The sequence below is a fragment of the Scylla paramamosain genome, chromosome 11, assembly GCF_035594125.1.
Source record: "Scylla paramamosain isolate STU-SP2022 chromosome 11, ASM3559412v1, whole genome shotgun sequence".
In the NCBI taxonomy this organism is placed as follows: domain Eukaryota; kingdom Metazoa; phylum Arthropoda; class Malacostraca; order Decapoda; family Portunidae; genus Scylla; species Scylla paramamosain.
Window position 1 is genome coordinate 560,156 of NC_087161.1, and position 23,219 is coordinate 583,374.

The following is a 23,219-nucleotide window of genomic DNA, read 5'->3' on the forward strand; positions in this document are numbered from 1 at the left end:
GTTGTTTTTTTGCTGCATACCGTTGAGTGACTCTCCTTTTTTTTTTTTTTTTTTTTTCTTTTTTAGTGTTTCATTTGCTGCTGTACAAGAAAAATGCATTCTTGCCATGTAGAGGATGGTTATATTATCACAGGTGATTTGAGCACACGCTTCGGAACAGCGGTAAAGGAGTTACTTAATCAAGTGTCCCGGTAACGAAAGATTGTCTTACTCTGATCGTTTTACCTACATTGATAAACAACATTTTGAGATTATTGTTGTCCATGTTGATATTGATATTCGAGACGAGGGTAACGTGAATGAATCTGTTGACAGGCTATCTCATGAGATATATAAGTGTGCTATTAGTTACAAAATTAGCAGGTCTGGTTACAGAAAACGGAAAGGATAACTTGGGTAAATGGGAGAGGCAGGTACCAGATAAAGGTGACGGAAGAGTTTGGCAAACTGTGAATTGGAAAGGTAATGCGAGTTTGTCAGATCACAATAATGAGAGGTCACTACTAATGAAGATTTCAACATTCACTTTGTGAGAGTACTTAACCTAGCGCAGGCCCGTCACGATTATGATGTCAGCACACACGTCAGCATCCCAGTGTTAGACAACCCTCTCTCCTCTTGGAACAAGCCAAGGTTCTAATGTCAGCACACACGTCAGTATCCCAGTGTTAGACAACCCTCTCTGCGAATCAGACGGTTTCCTTCGTCAGGAGGGTCTCCTAGTCTTCTGAACAGCGAATCAGACAGCATCCTTCGTCAGGAGGGTCTCCCGGTCTTTTCTCCTCTAAGGTGTTCTCCACATCGCCGCTGCCTAGGGGATCTCTTGAGGGAGGAGTATCTTGTACTAAACATTTACTCAAGACCCCCAGTGTGGTTTTCTTCTCCCTTCCTTCAACGGTTCCTCTTCCTCCTTCACCTTCTCTTTCTTCACCACCACCTCTTGCCCATTTCTGCTTATTTCACCACTTTCTTTTCTCCTTTTAGCTCCTCTTCCTTTATCTCTTTTTCCTTCATTGCCTCGTCTTCTCCTTCTCTTCCTCTTTTATCACCTCTTCTTCCTCCATCTCCTCTTCCTTCACCACCTCGTTTTTCTCGGTATGTGTTTGTTGCTTTGTTACCAAGTTCTTCTGTGTCTCCGCCTGCTCGGTCATTGCACCTGTAGTCTGGTGGATATCCGTCGGAAATTCTCGTAGCAGTAGTGGTAGTAATGGTGATGGTGGTGAAAGTAAAGAAAATTAAGGGTTTAAGGAAGTATTATCTTCGGCTAAGCCTTCGCGCGTCGAGGACTCCCCGTGGTCAGTCGCACGTCACTTGAGCGAAATGTGAGTCTTACTTTGGTCTCATTTATGTGTGTGTGTGTGTGTGTGTGTGTGTGTGTGTGTGTGTGTGTGTGTGTGTGTGTGTGTGTGTTCTTATCTAATTATAATTTCACAGGATTGAGTCAAGATCGTAATGTTCCGTTCTTTAAATTTTAAAGTTAGTCATATTTATCTTTTTAAGCAATTAATGTGTGAGGGGAGGGGAGAGGGAGGCGTGGCGGGAAGACTGGGAGGTAGAGTAGGGGTGCGCCCTATACCATGGCCATCTAGATCGAGTACTCTAGAAGGCCTTGCCTGCACATCACTTGTTCTCGATGTTCGCATATTAGCATGGTTCCCTCCGGTCTGCTGCGGTGCACTCTGCCCCGCCAGCCACCGACAGCCTCCTCCTGGTCTCTCCGCCTCCCAGTGCTGCCGCCGTTCGCCACATGCCAGGCCGCAGTCTCAAGGGGGACGGGCATATCCACAGGCGTCTTGTTCACTACCGGCGACTGACTCCAAATCCGGTCTGTGTGTCTGGGTGGCGGCCCCACAGTAGCGGCAGTGCTACTCGACCCGCTGCAGCGAGAGCCTTCCTGCCTCCGCTGCGCTCCTCAGCTCCTCCAGTGACGCCCGGCACACGCACACACTCCCCTCACCTACGGCCAAGGAACCTGCAGACTCTCAAGCTTCCTTGCCTGCGCCCCACCGCTCCTTTGCGTCACACGTGTGTATTTGCTTGGATATTGTGTGATTTACTGGCGTTGTGTTGTGCTCGCGAGGGTGACGTTCCTTGTTTGTTTCCTTCCGTTAGTGCCCCTAGCAGTCCTAAATCATTAAGTGTTCTGCCTTTCCCTCATCCACATAATTCAGGCCATTCATTAGATCACCCACACAGGCACCACACGTGCATTAATTTCCTAACCTGGGTGGGTCGCCTGGCAGGACACGCGGCGAGAGGCGGGGCTGGGAGGTGCAGGAGAAGGGACGCAGGTGGCCTCGATGAGTGTGGCTACAGCTCCTTGACACCAGACTTGTGGTAGCACTGCATGCCTTCCCTGCCCTCCCTTTTGAATATTTCCGTGCATCCTTTGTGTGGGATGTGGCCTGCGTATGGCGAGCCTCGATGTGCAAAGTGACCCTGGAGGCAGGGGCAAAGACATGGGTAGCAGGACGAGACACGACCATACGCTGTTGGCACGCCACAGCACGTCCATGCGAGATAGTCACACCCACACCACCACGCAGGGCAGCAGGTGTGAGGCACTCTGCCCGCTGATAAGAGGAAGGGCGAGTGCAAGGCCGGAGGAAGGGGAATTGTTGCTACCCCATACTGCTGCCAGACTGGTGAATGTACAGCTCTGTATTTACCTGTGTTTGTTTGTTCTGTCCGGAAGATGTCTCAAAGTTACCAAGGAAATTTAATGAAGTCTTGTGGAAGGTTTGTCACGGGCCGAGCAAGAGTTTTTTTCTTTCCCTATTTTGTGACCTTGGCCGATCTCTTACACGCAGAGAGAGAGAGAGAGAGAGAGAGAGAGAGAGAGAGAGAGAGAGAGAGAGAGAGAGAGAGAGAGAGAGAGAGAGAGAGAGAGAGGAAAACAAGAGCATATTATTTTGAGGCACATCCGTGTATTTGAAATGCGGAACCAGGGTCTCGTTTAGTGTTCCGAGGATGATCCGTGACGCATTACCTCTCTTCTGTGTTCACGGATTTCCCTGAGTTTCGTGAGGGGGCGGCGGAGGTATGCGGTCAGTGTGTCTCATGTAGCGAGCAGTGATGGTTGCGTGCTCTATGCCACATACACACATACACAAGGGGTTAGTGAGGTGGCCGCGGTGCAGACATACACACACACACACACGGCTGTGTCTATACCTTACTCTTGATGGCTGGTAAACCTTGGGCTGAATGGTTTTGTTTATTTTTTCTAATGTTCTGGACGAGGCACGTGTAGTTGGTGGAGGTGGAGGTCACTGAGAGGGCGGGGGAGGCTTGGATAAGGAAGGAGAGAGGGAGGGAGGGACCAGGTAAGGGTGGGGGCGGATGGGCTATGTGCGTCGTGGGTCATGAGGAGAGGACGCGTGGCACAGGACGCTCGTGACAGGAAACGTCTTGACAGGTTACGGTGACCATAAATTCTGTGTTAATGAAAGATAATGATGACTCTAATGATGACGTTACCACCACCACCACCACCACCTCCACCACCACTACTACTGCTACTACTACTACTACTACTACTACTACTACTACTACTACTACTACTACTACTACTACTACGTCAGCATTTGTTTGCCTATTCACGTATATTTAACACACACACACACACACACACACACACACACACACACACACATCATTCACATTCTTCTATCGCCTCCTCCTCCTCCTCCCCATGATAATCTTGCACGTCCTAGTGTTTCATTAGCCTCCTTACGTATCTTTTATTTCCACCCCCCACCCCCCCACTCTCTCTCTCTCTCTCTCTCTCTCTCTCTCTCTCTCTCTCTCTCTCTCTCTCTCTCTCTCTCTCTCTCTCTTCCCTTTCCTTCCTCCCCTCTCGTCTTACATCCCCCTCCTCACATTGAAGGGAGCGTGTGGGCATAATATGGGCGTGGCGAGAGCTTGTATCACACCACGCCTTATGCGTACGTGTGTGTGTGTGTGTGTGTGTGTGTGTGTGTATGTATGTATGTGTGCCTTTCTATATGTTTGTCTGCCTGTATGTCTGTGTGTTTGTCCTGTTTTTCAGTCAGTCTCTCTCTCTCTCTCTCTCTCTCTCTCTCTCTCACGCACATTTTCGTCATGATTAAATTCAGGATCAAATAACACAACCGTAGTCGTGAATTGATGACACATAAAATTATGATTTGGTGCTGGGTGTGGCTACCAACACACACACAGACACACACACACACACACACACACAGGCAAATACCATCGTGTAGTGAGACTTGTTTGGTAAGTTAACACCTATGATGGAATTACACCCACGGCGCCCGACACGCTGCCGAGAGAGAGAGAGAGAGAGAGAGAGAGAGAGAGAGAGAGAGAGAGAGAGAGAGAGAGAGAGAGAGAGAGTATTCAGTGAGGTAAAGAATGTGGTGAATGTTATGGTGGTGATTGTTTGCGGTGATGGTGGTAGTGGCAGTGTGAAGAACGCTGGTGGTGTGGTGAATGTGGTGGTGATGGTGGTGATGTGATGTGGTGGTGGTATAGTGTGATGATTGTGGTAATGATGGTGGTGTGGTGTGATGGTTCTTGTGGTTATGTCAGGCTGTGGTGGCAGAGGTGTGGCGTGGTGGTGGTGATGGTGGTGCTTGTGAATTTTCAATATGTAGTTGTGCTTCTGTGAACTGGCAGTGAGTATAATAGCAGCAGCAGAAGGAGCATCAATAGCAGTAGTAGTAGTAGTGATGGTGGTAGTAGTGATGGTGGTGGTGGTGGTAATGAAGGAATTTAATAAGAAAAAAAAGAAAAACACGTGTTTGGACCTGTTGCCTCAGTTGTCACCACAGTAGCAGTAACTGGCGCAGTAATGTCAACTCGCTGTGCAGTCCTGCAGCCTCGCTGTGCTTCTTTCGAATGCTTTCATTCCTACAGTATGATGCTAACTCATGACCTCTGACCTAACCCAAAAATTCAGCGATCTACATCAATGACCTCTTTTGCATGTACAGCTGAAGCTCAAAATTAGTATTTTCAGTTATACCAAAATTGAATTCTACTATTAGTATTGTATGGTGGTGAAATTTGCATTACCATTGAGAGCTGTCCCTCTTAACGCCCCTCATGGAACAGTTCAGTGGGGAGATTTTTATTTTATTTTTTATTTTTTTTACTCAGTTTAGGTCGCATTTCAATCCACTGGCTGTCCATCACACACACACACACACACACACACATACACTTTTTCAGTAGTACATGAGAGTAGGATTAATAGTAACAGTGGTAATTTTACTATTACTGCTGCTGTTGTTGCAGTATTATTTGTAAGTACGTAGTAAAGTTCGGAAGGAAATAATGCAGGTGTTTTGCAAATAATGAATATTACGAGTAATAAGCAAATGACTGAAATATTGACGTTCTTGCATAACTGTGCTTCCTCGTGACGTCTGCCAAGAGTCCTTCATTCCGTTTTTCTGTCCTGTACTTCTCGCTCTCCGCGTGCTTCGATCTTCTCTCTCAGCTGCGCACCTTGCTATCTAGTACATTTTTTCCCTTCTCTGAAGTGTTCCTTGCTGTGAGTGTGTGTGTGTGTGTGTGTGTGTGTAAGACGTTTTTGTTGCGTGGTGGGTGCAGCGTGCAGGTAATGTTACGCCGCCGCCCCCCGTCGTCGCCGCCGCCGCCGCCGGTCATCAGGACAGGCTAGAGGAGCCAATCGTTGCGTAATGCAGAGGCCCGGGCGTGACGTCACGGGGTTACGATAGCCAATCAGGTGTGCGTCGAAGGGTTTCCGTGTGAGGAGTGGCAGTTTGTTTACTCTGGGCGGATCAAGTGATAGTAAACACGCCAAGAGGAAGAAGAGCGGAGACAGCCACGCTAGCTGAGGCGCTGCGCTCAGGCAAAGGAGCGGGAGCAGTGTTGGCGCGGCGGTGTTACGACGCGGCTGTCATCATACCGTAACCTGTTGTTGCCTTAAAGTGTCGTGACGGGGGGGCGCAATTAAGGTCCACACTTCAGTACCCTACAGAGACTTGTATCATGATGTCTTGCTGTGTCTTTTCGCCTCTCTCGCAGCCGTGCATTCATGTTTTTGTCACTGCATTCTTGAGTGTCAGACCAGTTAAGCCCATATTCTTAAACGTTTTGCTCGCTTATAAGGTCTATTTTTCAGAGGCCGCAGGGATGAAAAGACGTGTTCTAATAAGTGTATTTCCTCTTGATGGTGCAGAATCCTTGTTAAACTACGGCCTGTATTCAGAAAGCTTTGCTTGCTCACCACGACTATTTCCAAGGCAAACAGAGATGGTTAGCCAGGTTCTCAGAGTTTCTCCTATTAATAATGTAGAAATCTTGTTAATCTGTCACTAAAACAGTAAAACATCCTCCCTCCCCCTAAAAAAAAAAAAAAAAAAAAAAAAAAAAAAGTAGTGTCAACTACAGAGCCTTTTGAATGTACCATGTAGTAGAGATGAGGCGCAGAAGTGTTTCAAAATGTAGTCCATAAATAGGCTGTATACAGGATTTGTCATGACTTTATTTCCTGCTTTGAATAAATTAGCAGATGCAGACGAGATCATTAGACTATAGTAATCTTGTTTTCCTGACCTTTCTCTATCAGTCATCCAACTGTTAATATATTTGTTTGCAAAGCTGCACTGTATTTGTTTACGGTACAAAAAACTTTATCTCTCTTCCTATGACAAATCTGTGTGTGTGTGTGTGTGTGTGTTACAATGCGATGTTTATTTACTGGAAAGGATTTATTGAGTGATTCTTGGGAAGAATCTTGTGTTACCATCAAACTCGGACGAGTGTCTGAGAGAGTAGCCTCATGTATTCTTTCCTAATTATATCTAACATTATTGAATCAAACTTATTGTGTTCTGAATTTTAATACTATTTCATCTTATTTATCTTGAATATTATGTATATATTTATAATGTTTGCATTCACCATTCTCTATGGATTCATAAGACTATAAAAAAAAATAAAAAAAAACATGAAATCAATAAAAGCTGCACGAAGTCATCAGGCCTACATGTGACAGTCCCTGTACGAATCATACATACCTTCACCTATCATCATCATGAATATGTCTAATATATTTAAACCTCCCTTATGACCCAACACTAACAACCTGCTGATTGCTGAATCTTTTCCATTCATCTGCCAATCTATTCCTTTCTAGCAATCTACATGTGTGTGTGTGTGTGTGTGTGTGGTCCATACTCAACCAATATTAAATCAGTACCACCACACGCTTACAGGTTTGAGGAGTTTGAGTGCAGGCATGAGTGGGCGCGGGTCACTGGGTGGGGGAATGTTCACGCCGCCCACACCGCGCCGCTCACGCTCCTCTGCCTCCACGCCGCCTGCCAGGTGCGTGTCTGCGTGAGGGTTCCGAGGGAGGCATCGGGCACGTGTACTGCTCCTTTCAGACACAACAAATCTCTAACTAAACCCTGTATTATGACGTCAGGACACAACCTTATCTCTCTCTCTCTCTCTCTCTCTCTCTCTCCTGTGCATTTCTGCCAGACTTTTAACACATATCTTTGTAAATGGCATGCTGCTTAGTCATTGATTCCTGCAGAGAAATACAGATAAATTTTGCAATCAAACAGAATGAACTGACGTTTCACCTTTCATTCTTAGTTCAATCTTTCATCCTCTATTCTAGTTATTTTGAGTTTTATGTGCACTTCTTGCCCTATCAAGTGTCAGGCTCATGGCAGTTAATACATACACCCATTTCTCTTATATATTATGTTCTAGAAGTTAAAACTGTCAGATGTTATAATTTTTTTGCTTGGGTATGATGTTTGTTGTAAGAGATCTTTCCATGATTATATTCAACTCACTACTTCAGAGATTAGTTGTGTGAAGTGTGACTATAGTGTGTGTGATGCAGGAAGAGAGAGGAGAGAAGGGCGCGCCACACCACTACTATCGCCACTCCTTCACTGCCCCCGTCCACCACCTGCCAAGCCACACCTCCCACCTCTGCCATCACCACTGCTGCTGTCACCACCACCACCACCACCATCACTACTACTGCAGTACCATCAACCACAGTTACTGATGCACCTACCACTAGAACAAGCGGCTCCAGCACCAATGTTACCCACCCCACCACCACTACTACCACTGCCACCACCATCACCATCACCATCACCACTACAGCCAGTGCCACCAGCACATCCTCCTCGAGTCCTAGCCGTGGGCACTCCAGCAGCAGCCACCAACTGTCACCGTGGTCTGGCTCTGCCTCCCTGAGTTCACCCAGTGGTGGCAAAAAGAACTGCTCCTCACCTGATTCTCGCCTGGTTGTGTTGGGATACCCGGCTGTGGGAAAGTCAGGTAGTGCTGGTGATATCAGGACTTGTGCTTCCCATACATTGACACATAATGACTCACTAGGACAGTACTGCCTAGAAGCAAGTGAATACATAGGCTCATATTCTAAAACACTTTGCTCTATCTGCATAACTATTTTCCAAGGCCACAAGGATGATTAGCTGGGTTCTCAAGAGTATTTTTTCCATTAATAATGTAGAAGTCTTGTTAATTTGTTACTAGAATCTTAGAAATACTCTTAAATCCTGTGTAGCTTCATTTAGAGCCTTTGAAAGTAGTCGAGGTTAGGTGCAGAAATGTTTAAGAACACAGGCCATAGACACATTACTGTACACAGTCAATGTATTGCAGCACTAGTGGTTCGATTCCTGACGGGTCGTTTCATCTGGGAGTATGACCCAACACTGGAGGCTGCATATCGTCACCACACCATGGTGGATGACGAGGTAGCTGTCATGGACATCCTGGACACGGCTGGCCAGGTGAGGCACACACAGGTCATGAGGCAGGATGGAGTAGGGAAGCCCTTCATTAGGGTGTGAATTACAGAGAAATCATGATATCATTATATATCAAATAGAAATTTCTTGAACTTTTAAGATGTTTATGTAACACTTTCATGCAGCATATCATTATGTCATGGCCTGAGACTGAAAGGGATATTTGATGGGAAAAATTGCTGTGTTGCCTTGGTGAGGTATAGTACATATACCTCTGCAATCCTTGACAAGGGCCATATGTTCCTCTTTTTTAGTGGTGTATGAAGCTTTCATTAACCAGCATAAATCAACAGCAGTTCATCCTTCTCAGGGTGATGGACCAGTGAGGGAAGGTCTGGCTCGCTGGGGTGAAGGCTTCCTCCTCGTGTTCAGTGTGACAGACCGTGCAAGTTTCTCCTTTCTGCAGCCCTTGCATGCAGCACTTGCCACAGCCAGGACAACGCCCAACTTCCCCTGTGTCGTGGTGGCCAACAAGACTGACCTAGGTGTGTATCTACTTGGTTTTAGCATGAAGAGCCTAACCTATACATTCATATAGGTCTGTCCTTGTATCCATTTTTGATGTCCATGCTTTACCTTTATTACTTCTACTCATCTTTATGTATTTCTGTGCTGGAAGCTGTTGTTACCTATACCACTGAAGTCTTCCATTTCTTAATTTTCTGGTTATCTCAAATATCCAGCCTTGCTGTCCTTATAATAGATCTACCTATTTTTTTCCTGTCCTTTTCCTGTGTTTCATGTGCATTGATGACAAATCACGTCTGAATGTGCCGTTGCAGGTCACATCACCTCTGTTAGTGAGGCTGAGGCAGTGAGTCTGGCTGGGGAACTTGGTGCCTCTTTGTTCTTTACGTCTGCCAGTGATGGGGGTCCCTCCATCCAGGCTGCCTTCACGGAGCTCCACCGAGATGTGGTCAGGCGTCGCTGGACCCGCCGCCGCCGCTCCTCTGCCAAGACCGTCATCGAGGGATTCTACAAGATGTTCTCGCGATGACACGGTGAGGTGGAGACTTGAATTCCAGAGCCAACCTCCACAGCCTGTTGTTACCATTGGGCACCACACATACACATACATTATGAGGGTTAAGAACAGAGAGGGTTACACATATCTTCAGAGAGATCATGATAACATTATCATAAAGTTTAATAAGAGGCACAATAATTCAAGGAAGGAGAGTGGAACAAGTTAGCAATGAATTTCCAGCAAAGTGTGAGTAAAGTTCAGTCTTATAAATAGAAGGGGTGGTACTGTGTGGATGAAATATAAGTCAGAGATGGAGAATTGTCTGAGACATATTTGGTTAAATCACAGTAGCTGGGGAGTTAGATCTATTAAGATTTTCAGATATGGGGCATGGTGGAATGTGGTGAATGAGCCGCCTCTCTGTCCTGGACGCCATCAGAGCAAGCAATTGAACGCTGATAGTCAGAATCTCTAATAATAATGAAGCATTTTCACCAATGAGGCCATGCCAAATTTCCAGTGTCTACTACATAATTTCACATAAGATTTTACATATTGGCTTTGCTTGGCTTTAGCTGATAAGGGACAATTCAATCCCGAATAACAGTTTTTTATTTATTTATTTTATTTCTTACCTCATGTATACCATGTTTCCTGATGTCAATGTTTTGTTAACATTCTACTTGACATATCATTTAATAGTATGTTGTACAAATAGGAGTTAAGAACATATCATTTAATAGTATGTTGTACTAATAGGAGTTAAGAAGTTATTAAGCTACAGCTCTGCTCCATGGCCAGGATGAAAATTAATACAGTAGAATCCCATTTAACTGTTCTCTAAACATCTGAAAATGTGGACACGTTGTGAGGAGCAGAGAGGGTGGAGCTTTTCAGCCCCAATCCTTCACCAGGCAGCCACCAACACAGTTCACAAGAGAACTCATTTGCTCATCACACACACACACACACACACACACACACACACACACACACACAGTCTTGGCTGCCCTGTGGTGCTGTCATGGTATGTTCTTTGGTGTAGAAGTACACCCAACAAGAATTTACTATTATTCTTCAAACTAGGTTATTTATATATCTGTATGGAAAACTTATAATTTTTTTATATCAGAATTCTTGTATTGATCTTAATTATTCTCCCCTTATTAGATTTAGTTAAATGTGATTCTACTGTAGAGGTGTAGTGCAATATTTTCATTAACAGGTCAAAGTAAATCACAACAGATGAATATGTTTCAGAATTTTTCCTATAAGTGAAATATAAAAGTGAACATTGCCAGGCACTACAAGCAAGAATCACAACTGCAAACTCACAAACTTCTTAAAATTCTTCCACTTATATTTTTCTGCAATTCCAAAGCAAGTGTAACATTTTCAAAAATCCAAATCACATCCGGAAAACTGGAATTTGCAGTTTGCTGAAGTGACTGTGTGATTGCATCAGTGCCCAGCTTGTATTGAGAATAAAATATTATGACTACAAGTTATTTTAAAGGTTCTAAAAATTTACAAAAGGACTAGACAAAGACTAAAAATCAAGTTTGCCTTCTCTTTCTTATGAAAATGTTTAGTACATCGAAAAAACATGAAACATAAGGGTGATGATATCTAGATATCAGTGTGACATTCTCATAAAGAGGATAAGCTGAGACAAGACACCCAGATGTGCTCACAGTAACATCTTTGCCTCTAGGGAATGCCTGAGGCTGTGACTGAATTTGTGAGTGTAGGCTTCTTGTCTCTGCTATCCCTCTTCATGTGGTGTGGAAAACCATTCCTGTACAAAGCTTATATAAAAGACAAAGAAAACTAAAACTGAAAGAAAACTAATGTAGGCATAGATCTAAGATTAGCACATGGACCCACCAAGTAAAAAGGCACTCATGTGTTTGCTGTGTAGTGTTTACAGATAGTGTGTAAGATTACTGAGCCACCAGATGAGAAGCACCTCTTTCCTTTTTTGTAATGTTTGCACATTGCATGAGTCAGCATTTTTAACAAAATGATTCCACAAGTCTTGCTTTCTATAGTCTGTTAACCAAGACATGTATTCTACTCATACACCTGCCACATGAAAACAAGTGCCTTTCAAAGGACAGTCCAAATCACCCTGTGTGGGCCATGTGTAGGTGGGCAGTTGGAGAGGACACATCCTCTGAGGGAAGGTGAAGGATGTCTGCTAGTCAATGATGGCCACGGCCTCCTGGTTGGAGCTGGTGCTTGCCAGTGTCCTGCTGAGCTCAGCCAGGCTGGCTGCCAAGTCGCTGGCACCCCCAGCCAACTGCAAAAGAGTCAGGAGCTGCAGCAGCACACAGCACCAAGGGTTAGTAAAGGGAAATACAGCACACAACATGCAGCAAAGAAGCTCAGAGATATGAAATGGTCAGTCATCTAAAGCATGCTATGTATTTGGGCTGAATCCCCTGTACTTAATGGCCTTTAGTGCATGTCCATGGATTAATTTTTTCTGATGTTTCCAAATAACAAATACATTGAAACAATATGAACCACTGCAGTCTGAGCTTGCTATTGTACAACAGTGGGGACCAAGTTTACCCCATTTTCTTTTCCTTATTTGCAATGCACAATAGATTATAACAGAAAGGTTCTGGAGATGTGCATTAATATATCCATATGGCAGTGAACAGTACTATGGTGATGCCCAGGGGGTGTGTGTTAGTGCAATGGCCTCTCACAACAAAGGGCTGAGACTTGAATCCTGTCCTGGACAGAGGCAGACCCTTCAATTTGAAAAGGACTACCACCAAGGTACTACAAGCCACTGGCTGGTATCTGGCCCAGTGCTTTTCTCCTTAACCACTGTTGGGTGGAAGCTTTTTCTGCAGTAAAATCATACTGGATGATGAGTATAAAGTTACTTTACATCACAGTTAACTTCCAATAGATATACAAGTACATTTAAATTTATGGCAAATTTGGACTGTTTTCTGATTTCAAGTGCAACTCACACAAGATTCATTTTTACTATTTTTCACAATGAATTCATATCACTTATAACATTTCATTGTAAGCACCAATCTTACAATTAAAAATTTCACTTTAGCTTGCAACAAAGCCATAGTGATTCAGAGTCCTGGCCACAGGTATTCTTCACTGTTGTACTGGGGATCCATCACAAGTAACAAATCCAGCAATAGTAAGCATTCAATGCAGCTCCACAATAAACCAAGAAAACATTTAATAAATTAGTAAGCATGCAATGTAACCATTACACAACTCCAAAAATATCAATGAGTTTTTGTCTTGGTCTACAGAATTTAGTGGTTAGTATCTACTATGTACAGAAGATTACAACTAAAAAACAACAATAGCAACCTATGTAAAGGTAAATATTTATTAATGATTTTTGTACCACTGGCTGATTGACCCAAGAAACTACATCCCTCTCTGACTAGCATGGTAAACAAGAGTGTGAGTGCTCCAACCCATGGTAAAAACAACACTACAGAGGTAAAGTTAATCCTTATTCAGGTCTGTGATGCACTGCTTGATAGTCACTACAGAGAAATAGAGTAGTACCAGTACCACCTCAGTTGATGAAGGCAACAGTAACATTTTTAGGTAACTGGAAATTATTCTTCAAGAGCAATTTGTGTTCCTGTTGTCTGGTGTTGGAGGGAAATGGTGTGATGATGATTAAGGCAACTGATGCCTTCTTGTCTACACAGCCAACCTCATTCAATTATTATGTACAGATAATTCTCAAGCCTGACTACAGAAGATAAACTAAACTTATGCTTCCTTGTCTACACATCCAACCTCAATCAGTTATTATATACAGATGATTCCTAAGACTGACCTCAGCACAGCCTGGTGAGCAGCTTTATTATACAACTCATGCAAGGCCAAAACCTACGTTCTTAATATATTTATAACAAAACATATTTAACCCTTTCACTGCAATATGCTACAATTCAATGCATTAAAAGTAATGTATGAAATCTTTATAAACAGCAACAAAAAAGAAGGGGATAAAAGAGAATAGCTTTTGCAACTTCTTGGCAGTACAATGCTTAGAGATGGCTGTAGAACAAGCTAAGATGTCTCTGAATGTTTAATAATCAAGGGAAGATGCATCAAATACCAGTGAAAGAGTTAAAGGATGAAGCTTTACACTATATTGTGCACGTTTACTTCAAAAGAACACATGGTCCTCATTTTATTATCTGAAAAGAAATAAAAATGAAAATAAAAAAGCTACTGATGCAGAGTGAGGATTACCTGAGAAGCAATGTTCCTGACACTCTGGGAAGCATCCTTCAGCATCTTCTTGATGGTCTCTTCGTCAATATCAATGTTGAGTCCTGCATCCTCCCGTTTCACACACACACTGTGATCAATGGCGTCCAGGTCCCCAGTGGAGATGCCCATGTCATTTAGCGCCTTCCTCTTCTGCAGAACAAGGCAAGATAAAACATCCACATCTCAACTGTCACTCCTCCTACACAGAGTAAAGACATTCCTGCAAGAGCAGTTCCCCTACACAGTACAGAGACATTCCTGCAGGATCTATTAGTCTGGTCTAGCTTTCCTACACAACTAAATAAACATACATCATCAACTGACACTTCTCTTAAAAAGTAGAGACATTCCTGCAAGGTCAGTTTGGTCTAGGTTTCATAGTGCTAAATGTCTTAAACACATCCCCTGCCTTTTCTCTCACTCTCTTTGTTGCCCTAGACCAGTGCCTCTCTTAAATGAAAATAAATAAATAAAAATAATAAATAACTGATTAAACCAACAGGACTTTTACTTCAGAAATGATCTCATTGCTGAGGGATGGGGAGCGGGCAAGGATGGCCGTGGACTTGCGGTGCAGGAAATTGGCAAACTTCTGACACTCAAACACCACAGCGTAGTTGTCATAGTCAATGTCCACCACTCTGTAGTCTGCCTTGCCTGCCAGGTCTGAAACACAAGGATGCTCAGTCTCTTGAGCTCTAGTAGATGATCAAAGAGGTAGGGGGGGCCACTTCACCCTCTCCCCTCCCAATACTTACTGAGGGACTACTTCACCCCCCCCTTCACATCCTCCTAATACCACTTCACCCTCTCCCCTCCCAATATCTACTCAGGGATCACCCTCTCCCCTCCCAATATCTACTCAGGGATCACTTCACCCTCCCAGTACCACTTCACCCTCTCCCCTCCCAATACCTACTGAGGGGCCACTTCACCCTCATGGCAGCTGGGTTGTCTAAGTCTGGCATGTCCAGCTTGGCGGTGTAGGAGTTGGTGTGCTCAATGCTGAGGGAGTCGAGCACTAGAAGTTGACGGGACTTGGTGGCACGGAGCTGAGTGGGCGACGCGCGGGAGTAGTTCATGGTGAGGCAGGAGGAGGTGGTGTCTGTCTGCTGGATGACGTACCACAGCCCCAGGAACTGTTGTCATGGAGAGAGGCAAAGGTTGGCATTAGTGCATATGGAGTGTGTGTGTGTGTGTGTGTGTGTGTGTGTGTGTGTGTGGGTGTAGGGAAGAATACTGTACAAGCCAGTCAGAATGAAATACTGTATGGTGCAGTTTTGTACAGAAGGCATATCAGATTTCCCAGCACCCTATATCATATACACATTAAAAGGAAGTCAAGTGCACTGGATTTCTGCTCCTACCAAGATACCAGTATTTCCCTTGCATCCCATATCAAACCTCTGGCAAGTGGCCACAGGTACAAAATGCAAGAAGAAAAGTCCCTAAAGCTTTCAGTTAGGTGCAGGGTGTGCTATCCCTACAACAAACAATCAAGTTTTACAAGATTTATTTTGAAAACTCGTCCACATTTTCCTTGCTGGGCTGTACTGCAAGAGAAGTCATCCCTTCCTTCAGGCCAACCTCACCTTGTCTACATCCAGATCTGGGAAGGTCTTTATAGAAGGACAGGAACCCCAGCCCCAGTCATGGCCTGCCGCCGTCGACACCACCATTACCATCATCACTGCCACACCCACTACCTTCATCCTGTCGGCACAAAAGATGTAAGCATTATTCCATATCTCTTTAAGGTGAAGGGAATCATCAGTGCTGACCTTGGGCACACAGCACACAGACATGGTGGCATTATCATTAATTATCTTGCTGGCATGCTAATTAATTCTTAATTCCCGATCAGCCAGCAGGAACAGCATCCACATCCTTGATGACTGCACCTGAGAACAAATCAGGAAATCTCACATTGTCAGGGGGTAATTTGATTAAATCCACTGCATGATCAGTTTTTACTAAAAGTACACAACTGGTAACATAATGTACATACAGGTTAAGAGCAATTAGGTAAGAACACACACACACACACACACACACACACCGCGTTGAGTAGTGGTTAGCACGCTCGGCTCACAACCAAGCAGGCCTGAAGAAGGCCCGGGTTCGAATCCCGGGCGCGGCGAGGCAAATGGGGGAGCCTCTTAATGTGTAGCCCCTGTTCACCTAGCAGCAAGTAGGTACGGGATATAAGCCGAGAGGTTGTAACCTCTTTGTCCCGGTGTGTGGTGTGTAAGTGGTCTCAGTCCTACCCAAATATCGGTCACTATGAGCTCTGAGCTCTTTCCATAGGCCGTAGGGGAACGGCTGGCTGGGTGACCAGCAGACGATCGTAGGTGAATCACATACACTCTCCCTTCTCAGTGGCTTTGGATGTCTCTTTGTGCAATGTGCATCAACAACTACTGCCACAAGTCTCACATGCTTTGCAAATGTTGACATTAGTGGTATAAACATCCTGAAATCAAGTCTTTTGAAATACCGAAGTGGCTGAAATCAACAGCAAACAGATTTACAAAGCTGGCTTCCGTCCACTCCACACTGACGCACGGTGCACGTGTGTCATACGTATTACGTAGAGGGGTGGGGAAGGCTGTCGTGGTGGTGGCTCAGGCTGTTTACCACTCAACTACCGTCATCATTGTGTGGCGAGTAAAATTAAATTTCTGCCATTCTGAACACCGCCTTCAAACACAACTGAAGCAAGCAAGTTCAGTGTAAATATCTTGCGTGCTCAAGCAACTTGCTGCCTAGTTGTTCAAGAGCTTCTACGCAGGCCAGACCTACCAAGCCAGGATCTCATGGCAACAAGATCAACGGGACAAGTCACACGTTCCAGGAAGAAAAATTATACGACTCTTAGGAAGGGATACGTACAGGAGAGGAAGTGGTCGTGCCCCTCTGTGTGGCATCCGGGCAGTGGTGCGTCATGGCCGCACCCTAGGTCCCGAGATTCATCCAAAGTCTTGACTCATCCACGTATATATTGCAATGTGACAACGCACCGCGACGCGAGGCGGTGCGTCACGGCTAATAGCTGAGCTAGGAGGGAACACCTTCAAGGGACGGACACAGATACAAGGCCACGCTACCTCGCTCATCACTAAACCATGAACGCTCCCTCACAACTTCCCAGAATCCCGTGCAGCTCTTCAAGACTGTACTTGGTAGAATCACCTGAAGCAGCACTGTTCCCGGAAGCAGCGCACAGCGAGGGACTTCAAGCGAGACAAGTCCACCCTGCCATAAGCACCATTCATTCCTCTTTCCCTTTGTCCACACCACACCGCATGTCATGGATGCAAATAAATGAGCAACAAAAACAATAAAATGGAAAAATAAAACAATTACTTTGGTGCAACACGTCATCGAGGAAAACTTCTGCCCTGCTGCCGCGCTGCCCGCCTCATTTCCATTTGTTTCTGTACCAAAAAACAAATATGAATATAATTTATATAATTATGTTTGTTATGTGTTTTCATTCTATTCATTACATATCCTTATATTTTATATTATTTATTTACTTGTTTATATATAGCTACAGGCATCATCTCAACAAATATAAAATCGTCGTGTGCTTCACACTATCACCGAGTATAGAAACACTTTCTGACATGTCTAAAGATGTTTTTTTTCTCTGTACATGGGATCACCAATAATACTCTACATACAGGGTGATGAGAAAGCCCACAGGTTCAGTGTTTCTAGCGCAGCATGGCTTCATCATCTAAGAGACCGTACAATGGTATAGTGAGGAATGCCGCACAAGACTACGTACTATAATACTTTTCCTAACGCTTGTTTAGGGTTTTGCAGTGTTATGGAAGAGTGCATTCATTCATGGGTGTCAAACTGTCACGGAGTCCTGCACCGATACATGACAACACAATGAAGCTGTCAGAATTCCTCAGACGCCGAGCTCCGTCAGTGCAACTCACTTTAATTGCCAGTACCCACGCGAACAACTTCTCCTCAACCTATACCCAGAGAGTGGTGGTCAGATGATAGATAATACAATAATTGTATACATTTGCTAATGGGAACCACTAGCCTATTCATATTCAATGTCACCGGAACATTTCCATTAACCCCTACTGACAACAATCACTGTCAATTAGTGAGCACAATACCCGAATCATTATGTCTTGTCCACACAACGGAGGCTGTTGACGCCACCACCATTCAGTAAGTGCTTGCCAGCCTCAGCCTGCAACCAGTCACTTCACAAACACGTGTTCTTGAACGACTCTATGACGCTGCATTATTGACTATCTTCCTGTTGTATGACATATGTTCGCCTATACAAGCAAACTTTATACCGCTCGGTGAAAAAGGAGTTTCATATTTGGATGCATTACTCACCCGCATGACTGAATCATTCCTCATCCACCCCACCCCTCCTACCGCCCAGCCACCCAGCACAGCCTCGCTCTCCTCCATCCTCATCTCCACGCCGACGCTCCTCTGTCCCCAAGCGTCCTTCAGTCACCTGTTCCGTGACACACACTTCCTCCTTCATTTCTGTAATCCTTAGTGTTATCTCCACGAGTCGCTGCCAAACAATGCCTCCCTCCTGCAGCTGTATATCGGCTATGTCACCCTCCAGCCTCTTCACCCACCCACCAGCCCACTGCCAACAATCACGCCACAAAACACGCACCCACAGTCCATGACCCGCGCAAAAACGTCCCAGAATGGCCATCCATCAGCCGCATGCTGGGCAAGGCTGATGAGGCCTTATTGTCACTGCTGCCTGGCGCCCACCGCCGGCCCCACCAGGAGTGAGTCATCACACTGTTTGCCGCTGTCCCACAGGATGCGTGATGAGTTCCGCCATGACGTAATACGGAGCCTTGATTATGGGGTCTAGACAATAATGCGCCAGTGTTCTGTCCACCTTCATGACTCTAGCGCTCCAATTACGGCTGGTTATGAATACCTTCCATGACTGAGCGGTACAAAGAAAAATCTAACTGCTTTCATGCAAAGTTCCTTCCCTCGCTGTTCGGTTAATCTCAGTAGTCATCCGGAGCCGCCAGCGGTCAATGCTCTCTTTCACTGGATATCTCTTATTACTGTTAACTCCAGACTTTCACCAGAGGCGCTGCCTGCCCAGGCAGGGGGTGGGGTACTTCTCCCAGCTCATCCCCTGGCTGCGGCCTAGAGGTACTGAACGGTGCGAGTAACCAGTTACAACTCACCAATCTGACCTGCGTGCGCCTCATGTGCCAAGCGTCTGCAGGACGAGTGACAAAGTTGTACTACTCCCATCACACCAGCGTGAGAGCTCCAGTACAGACTTTTCATCATTCTACTACATATATCTATTACTCGGAGACCACACTTGACATGTGATGGCAAGATAACGAATGCAGCAGGTGAACGGCGCAGGAATGGCAGAATACACAGCTCCTTAACCACATAATAATCAGGATAGGGAATCTATTCCAAACCTGACTTCCATTGACAACAAAGAGTTGTCGTGTGTGTGTGTGTGTGTGTGTGTGTGTGTGTATTTCATTCATCACTTGCATATAGTAAATTTGTCAAGCTGCGACGCAAGCCGGGAAAATTGGTGATAGGTTATTACTAGCTGGAATGAAGAGGATTTGACGTGGTGTGGTGCTGAGTAAGGTGTGGCTACAACAACAACGACAACAACAACAACAACAATAATAATAATAATAATAATAATAATAATAATATAACAATAATTATATAATAATATAATAATAAGTGTTCCAATAGTTATGCGAGTCATGAGTTCTCCTTGCTTAAGTTTTCTTTAAACACACACACACACACACACACACATACACACACACACAGTTCGGAATCCTAACAAGTGTCAATCTTAACCTTGTCTTTCGTGACACATCAAGTACAAGACTATCATCGGTAGACTTAGTACAATCTACCTAACAATGTGTTCATGATCGTTACTGTATTAATACCATTATTATTATTATTATTATTATTATTATTATTATTATTATTATTATTATTATTAGTTATTATTATTATTATAATCATTATTATCATCACCACTAGTATCACAACCAGTGCTACAACTATTGTAACGCTACGTCTTCTATTACTAATAACTTGCAATGGAAACTAAAAAAAAGATAGGAAATAAAATATCTTAAAATAATAACTTAACACACGAGTTTCAGGAACATATTCAACTAACAACAATTACTGCTACTTTACTACTACTACCCCCATCACCACCACCACCACTACTACTACTACTACTACTGCTACTACTACTACTACTATTACAGCTATTACAACAACGACGGGGATTAATACAAAATACACACAATTCAATGAGACACCTTCAACAACAACAACAACAAAAACAACAACAGCAACAATTACTACTACTACTAATACGAGGATCACGAATTTCACTGACTACTACACACATAATATTGTTGCACGCAGGTTTCATCAGGAATCTCTAATTCAAACCACGCGATGGATTCTATATGCGGATGATATGTTTATCCGTTACTCATGACCAGTGACCTCCAACCACGCCACACCCGCACCTCGCTCTGACCTGACTCTACAGCCGCACCCATACACACACCACAACAACGCACTTTACCCGGGCAGCGTTACCGTAAATCAGCCGCGTATGGTCACCAGAAGAGCATAAAAACATCTTAATCTGAACTCACTTTCAATCGCTGGATTCGAGAGGAAATTTCACTGCAGGGAGAGAGCGGCGGCACACTTCCTTCCTCTACCGCTGCTCGATGGTCACTGAGTTCACTTGCTGGTGCTGCTGTCTTGGGATTCGGAATTTCAGCGAACTGACAACTGCTGTGTGGTGTGGACGGCCGGATGGACGTAGTGGGAACTGGCAGGCTACAGGGAGAGGGCAAGGGAGGTGGGGGTGGAGGCTGTGAGAGCAGTGGTGGTGGTGGTGGGTGGATGGGCGGAGGATGTATTAAGTCCTCCCATCCACCCTTCCCCCCACAACTCTCTCTCTCTCTCTCTCTCTCTCTCTCTCTCTCTCGTGACCAGTGTCCTGCAACGCACTTGGGCCTCATCACATCCTATATACTGCAGCCCATTAGAGGAGCTTCTTGGTCAGCCTTGCATACGTATACTGCCCACCCGTGTCCCTTGTCCCTTGTCACGGTGACAATCCACCCGCCAGTTTTGTTACGTGGTGTTCTGTCAGGCTACTGCTGCGGTGAGAGAGAGAGAGAGAGAGAGAGAGAGAGAGAGAGAGAGAGAGAGAGAGAGAGAGAGAGAGAGAGAGAGAGAATTTTATGAAGGGTTAACCATTAAACTCAACGCAATACTCTGAGTACACAAGTCCCCCACCCACTCCCTTACACAGGCCATCAATAACATAGTGACATCGACAGCACCCTCCACACAGCCTCCACTACTCCCTCCTAACATCACCGGACGTCCCAGTTTGTCTGGAGGCTGCGGCAGCGCTTATCATTAGGACAACTAAAGGGCCGTGAGGTGCTTGGCGGGGCCTGTGATGTGCGCTACGCGGTGAGGGCAGTCAAGGTAGTCAGCCGCTTAAGCACGGGACGCAGTGCCTTTACCGCCAGCCAACACAGGCAAGCATATTGGATTGAGTCACAGTAGTAGTTTTTCCGTCCCATAATCATGTACATACGTAACTCTTTTATCTTTCACGTTTATCTCTTGCACATTTACTTCAAGTATAATCTATATCTATCTATATCTATCTATCTATCTATCTATCTATCTATCTATCTATCTATCTATATATATATATATATATATATATATATATATATATATATATATATATATATATATATATATATATATATATATATATGCCAAGGGTAAGAAAACTGCAATAAAAAAAAAAGCCCACTAAGGTGTCGGTCCCCGAACAGAGACGAAAGCGTTAGTCAAAAATTACTGGATTAGTTTCTTGAAACCTCCCTCTTGAAAGATTTCAGATCATAGGAAGGTGGAAATATAGAAGTAGGCAGGGAGTTCCAGAGTTTACTAGATAAAGGAATAAATGATTGAGAATACTAGTTAACTTTTGCATTAGAAAGGTGGACAGAATGGGGGTGAGAGAAAGGAGAAAGATGAAATGTGAAATTTCCTGTTTATATTATAAGTAAAGGACAGACCGAGGATGTTCAGTATAGAAGAGGGGGGACAGTCGAGTGTCATTGAAGAAGAGGGGATAGTTGTCTGGAAAGATGTGTCGAGTTGATAGATGAAGGGATTGAGTTTTTGAGGCATTGAACAAAATTCTAAGTTTGCTCTGTCCCAGTCAGAAATTTTAGAGAGATCAGAAGTCAGGCGTTTTGTGCTTCCCTGCATAAACTGTTTACTTCCTGAAGGGTTAGACGTCTACTAAAAGACGTGGAAAAGTACAGGCTGGTATCATCAACGTATGAGTGGATATGACAAGAGGTTTGCTTTAGAAGATTATTGTTGAATAATAGGAAGAGAGTGGGTGACAGGACAGAACCCTGAGGAACAGTGACCGTTTACTACAGCAGCAACAGAACGGTCAGAAAGGAAACTTGAAATGAAATTAGAGAAGATAGAAGCCGTAGGAGGGTAGTTTGGAAATCAAAGCTTTGGGCCAGATTTCATCAAAACCTTTTGACATTTCTAAGACAACAGAAAAAGTTTCACCAAAATTTCTAAAAGAGGATGACCAAGACTCAGTAAGGAAAGCTAGATCACCAGTGGAGTGGCCTCGACGGAATCCATACTGGGGATCAAATAGAAGGTTGTGAAGTGATGAAGAATCTTCCTGTTGGGGATAGATAAAAAAAAAAAAAACTTTAGATATGCAGGAAATTAAAGCAATAGGAAGGTAGTTTGAGGGATTAAAACGGTCACCCTTTTTAGGAACAGGTTGAATGAAGGCAAACTTCCGGCAAGAAAGGAAGGTAGATTTTGATAGACAGAATTGAAAGAGTTTGACAAGGCAAGGTGCAAGCATGGAGGTACGGTTTCGGAGAACAATGGGAAGGACTCCATCAGGTCCATAAGCCTTCCGAGGGTTTAGGCCAGCGAGGGCATGGAAAACATCACTGCGGAGGATTTTAATGGGCAGTATGAAGTAGTCAGAGGGTGGAGGAGGGGGAGGAACA

The 23,219-nt window shown here is 44.4% G+C and overlaps 2 protein-coding genes across 12 annotated transcripts; one reads left to right on the plus strand and one right to left on the minus strand.

The window, feature by feature from the left end:
- Positions 1–1,439: 1,439 nt before the first annotated feature.
- On the plus strand, positions 1,440–13,180 carry LOC135104735 (ras-related and estrogen-regulated growth inhibitor-like). 7 transcript variants are annotated; one of them, XM_064012284.1, is made up of 6 exons: positions 1,883–2,645; positions 7,233–7,344; positions 7,877–8,325; positions 8,674–8,804; positions 9,133–9,307; positions 9,605–13,180. In XM_064012284.1, exons 2-6 carry the CDS (start codon positions 7,256–7,258, stop codon positions 9,817–9,819), a joined length of 1,059 nt encoding a protein of 352 aa, XP_063868354.1. In that variant the 5' UTR covers positions 1,883–2,645; positions 7,233–7,255; the 3' UTR covers positions 9,820–13,180. The 7 variants fall into 7 exon arrangements, with proteins under 7 accessions (XP_063868352.1, XP_063868354.1, XP_063868353.1 ...); XM_064012283.1 differs by having other exon boundaries at positions 1,884–2,025; XM_064012285.1 differs by lacking the exon at positions 1,883–2,645 and adding an exon at positions 5,251–6,270.
- Positions 10,391–20,954, minus strand: LOC135104738 (apolipoprotein D-like). 5 transcript variants are annotated; one of them, XM_064012294.1, is made up of 6 exons: positions 20,778–20,954; positions 15,666–15,786; positions 14,993–15,212; positions 14,585–14,739; positions 14,053–14,223; positions 10,391–12,109 (listed from the first exon to the last, which is right to left on the minus strand). In XM_064012294.1, the coding sequence occupies exons 2-6, from the start codon at positions 15,783–15,785 to the stop codon at positions 11,990–11,992; spliced, it is 786 nt and encodes a 261-aa protein (XP_063868364.1). In that variant the 5' UTR covers position 15,786; positions 20,778–20,954; the 3' UTR covers positions 10,391–11,989. The 5 variants fall into 5 exon arrangements, with proteins under 5 accessions (XP_063868364.1, XP_063868365.1, XP_063868363.1 ...); XM_064012295.1 differs by having other exon boundaries at positions 10,391–12,091; positions 20,778–20,947; XM_064012293.1 differs by lacking the exon at positions 20,778–20,954 and adding an exon at positions 18,749–18,774.
- Between the last annotated feature and the right edge of the window lie 2,265 nt (positions 20,955–23,219).

Bases quoted from the DNA above. Each gene is read 5' to 3' on its own strand.
- LOC135104735 (XM_064012282.1), top strand. From the start codon at position 1,748: ATGCCAGGCCGCAGTCTCAAGGGGGACGGGCATATCCACAGGCGTCTT. The intron at 8,326-8,673 runs GTAGTGCTGGTG...AATGTATTGCAG, and splicing joins CCCGGCTGTGGGAAAGTCAG to CACTAGTGGTTCGATTCCTG. The intron at 8,805-9,132 runs GTGAGGCACACA...CATCCTTCTCAG, and splicing joins TCCTGGACACGGCTGGCCAG to GGTGATGGACCAGTGAGGGA.
- LOC135104738 (XM_064012291.1), bottom strand. From the start codon at position 17,000: ATGCCACACAGAGGGGCACGACCACTTCCTCTCCT. The intron at 15,787-16,965 runs GTACGTATCCCT...TTGTGCCGACAG, and splicing joins GCACGACCACTTCCTCTCCT to GATGAAGGTAGTGGGTGTGG. The intron at 14,740-14,992 runs GTAGGTATTGGG...CTTGTGTTTCAG, and splicing joins GAGGGTGAAGTGGCCCCTCA to ACCTGGCAGGCAAGGCAGAC.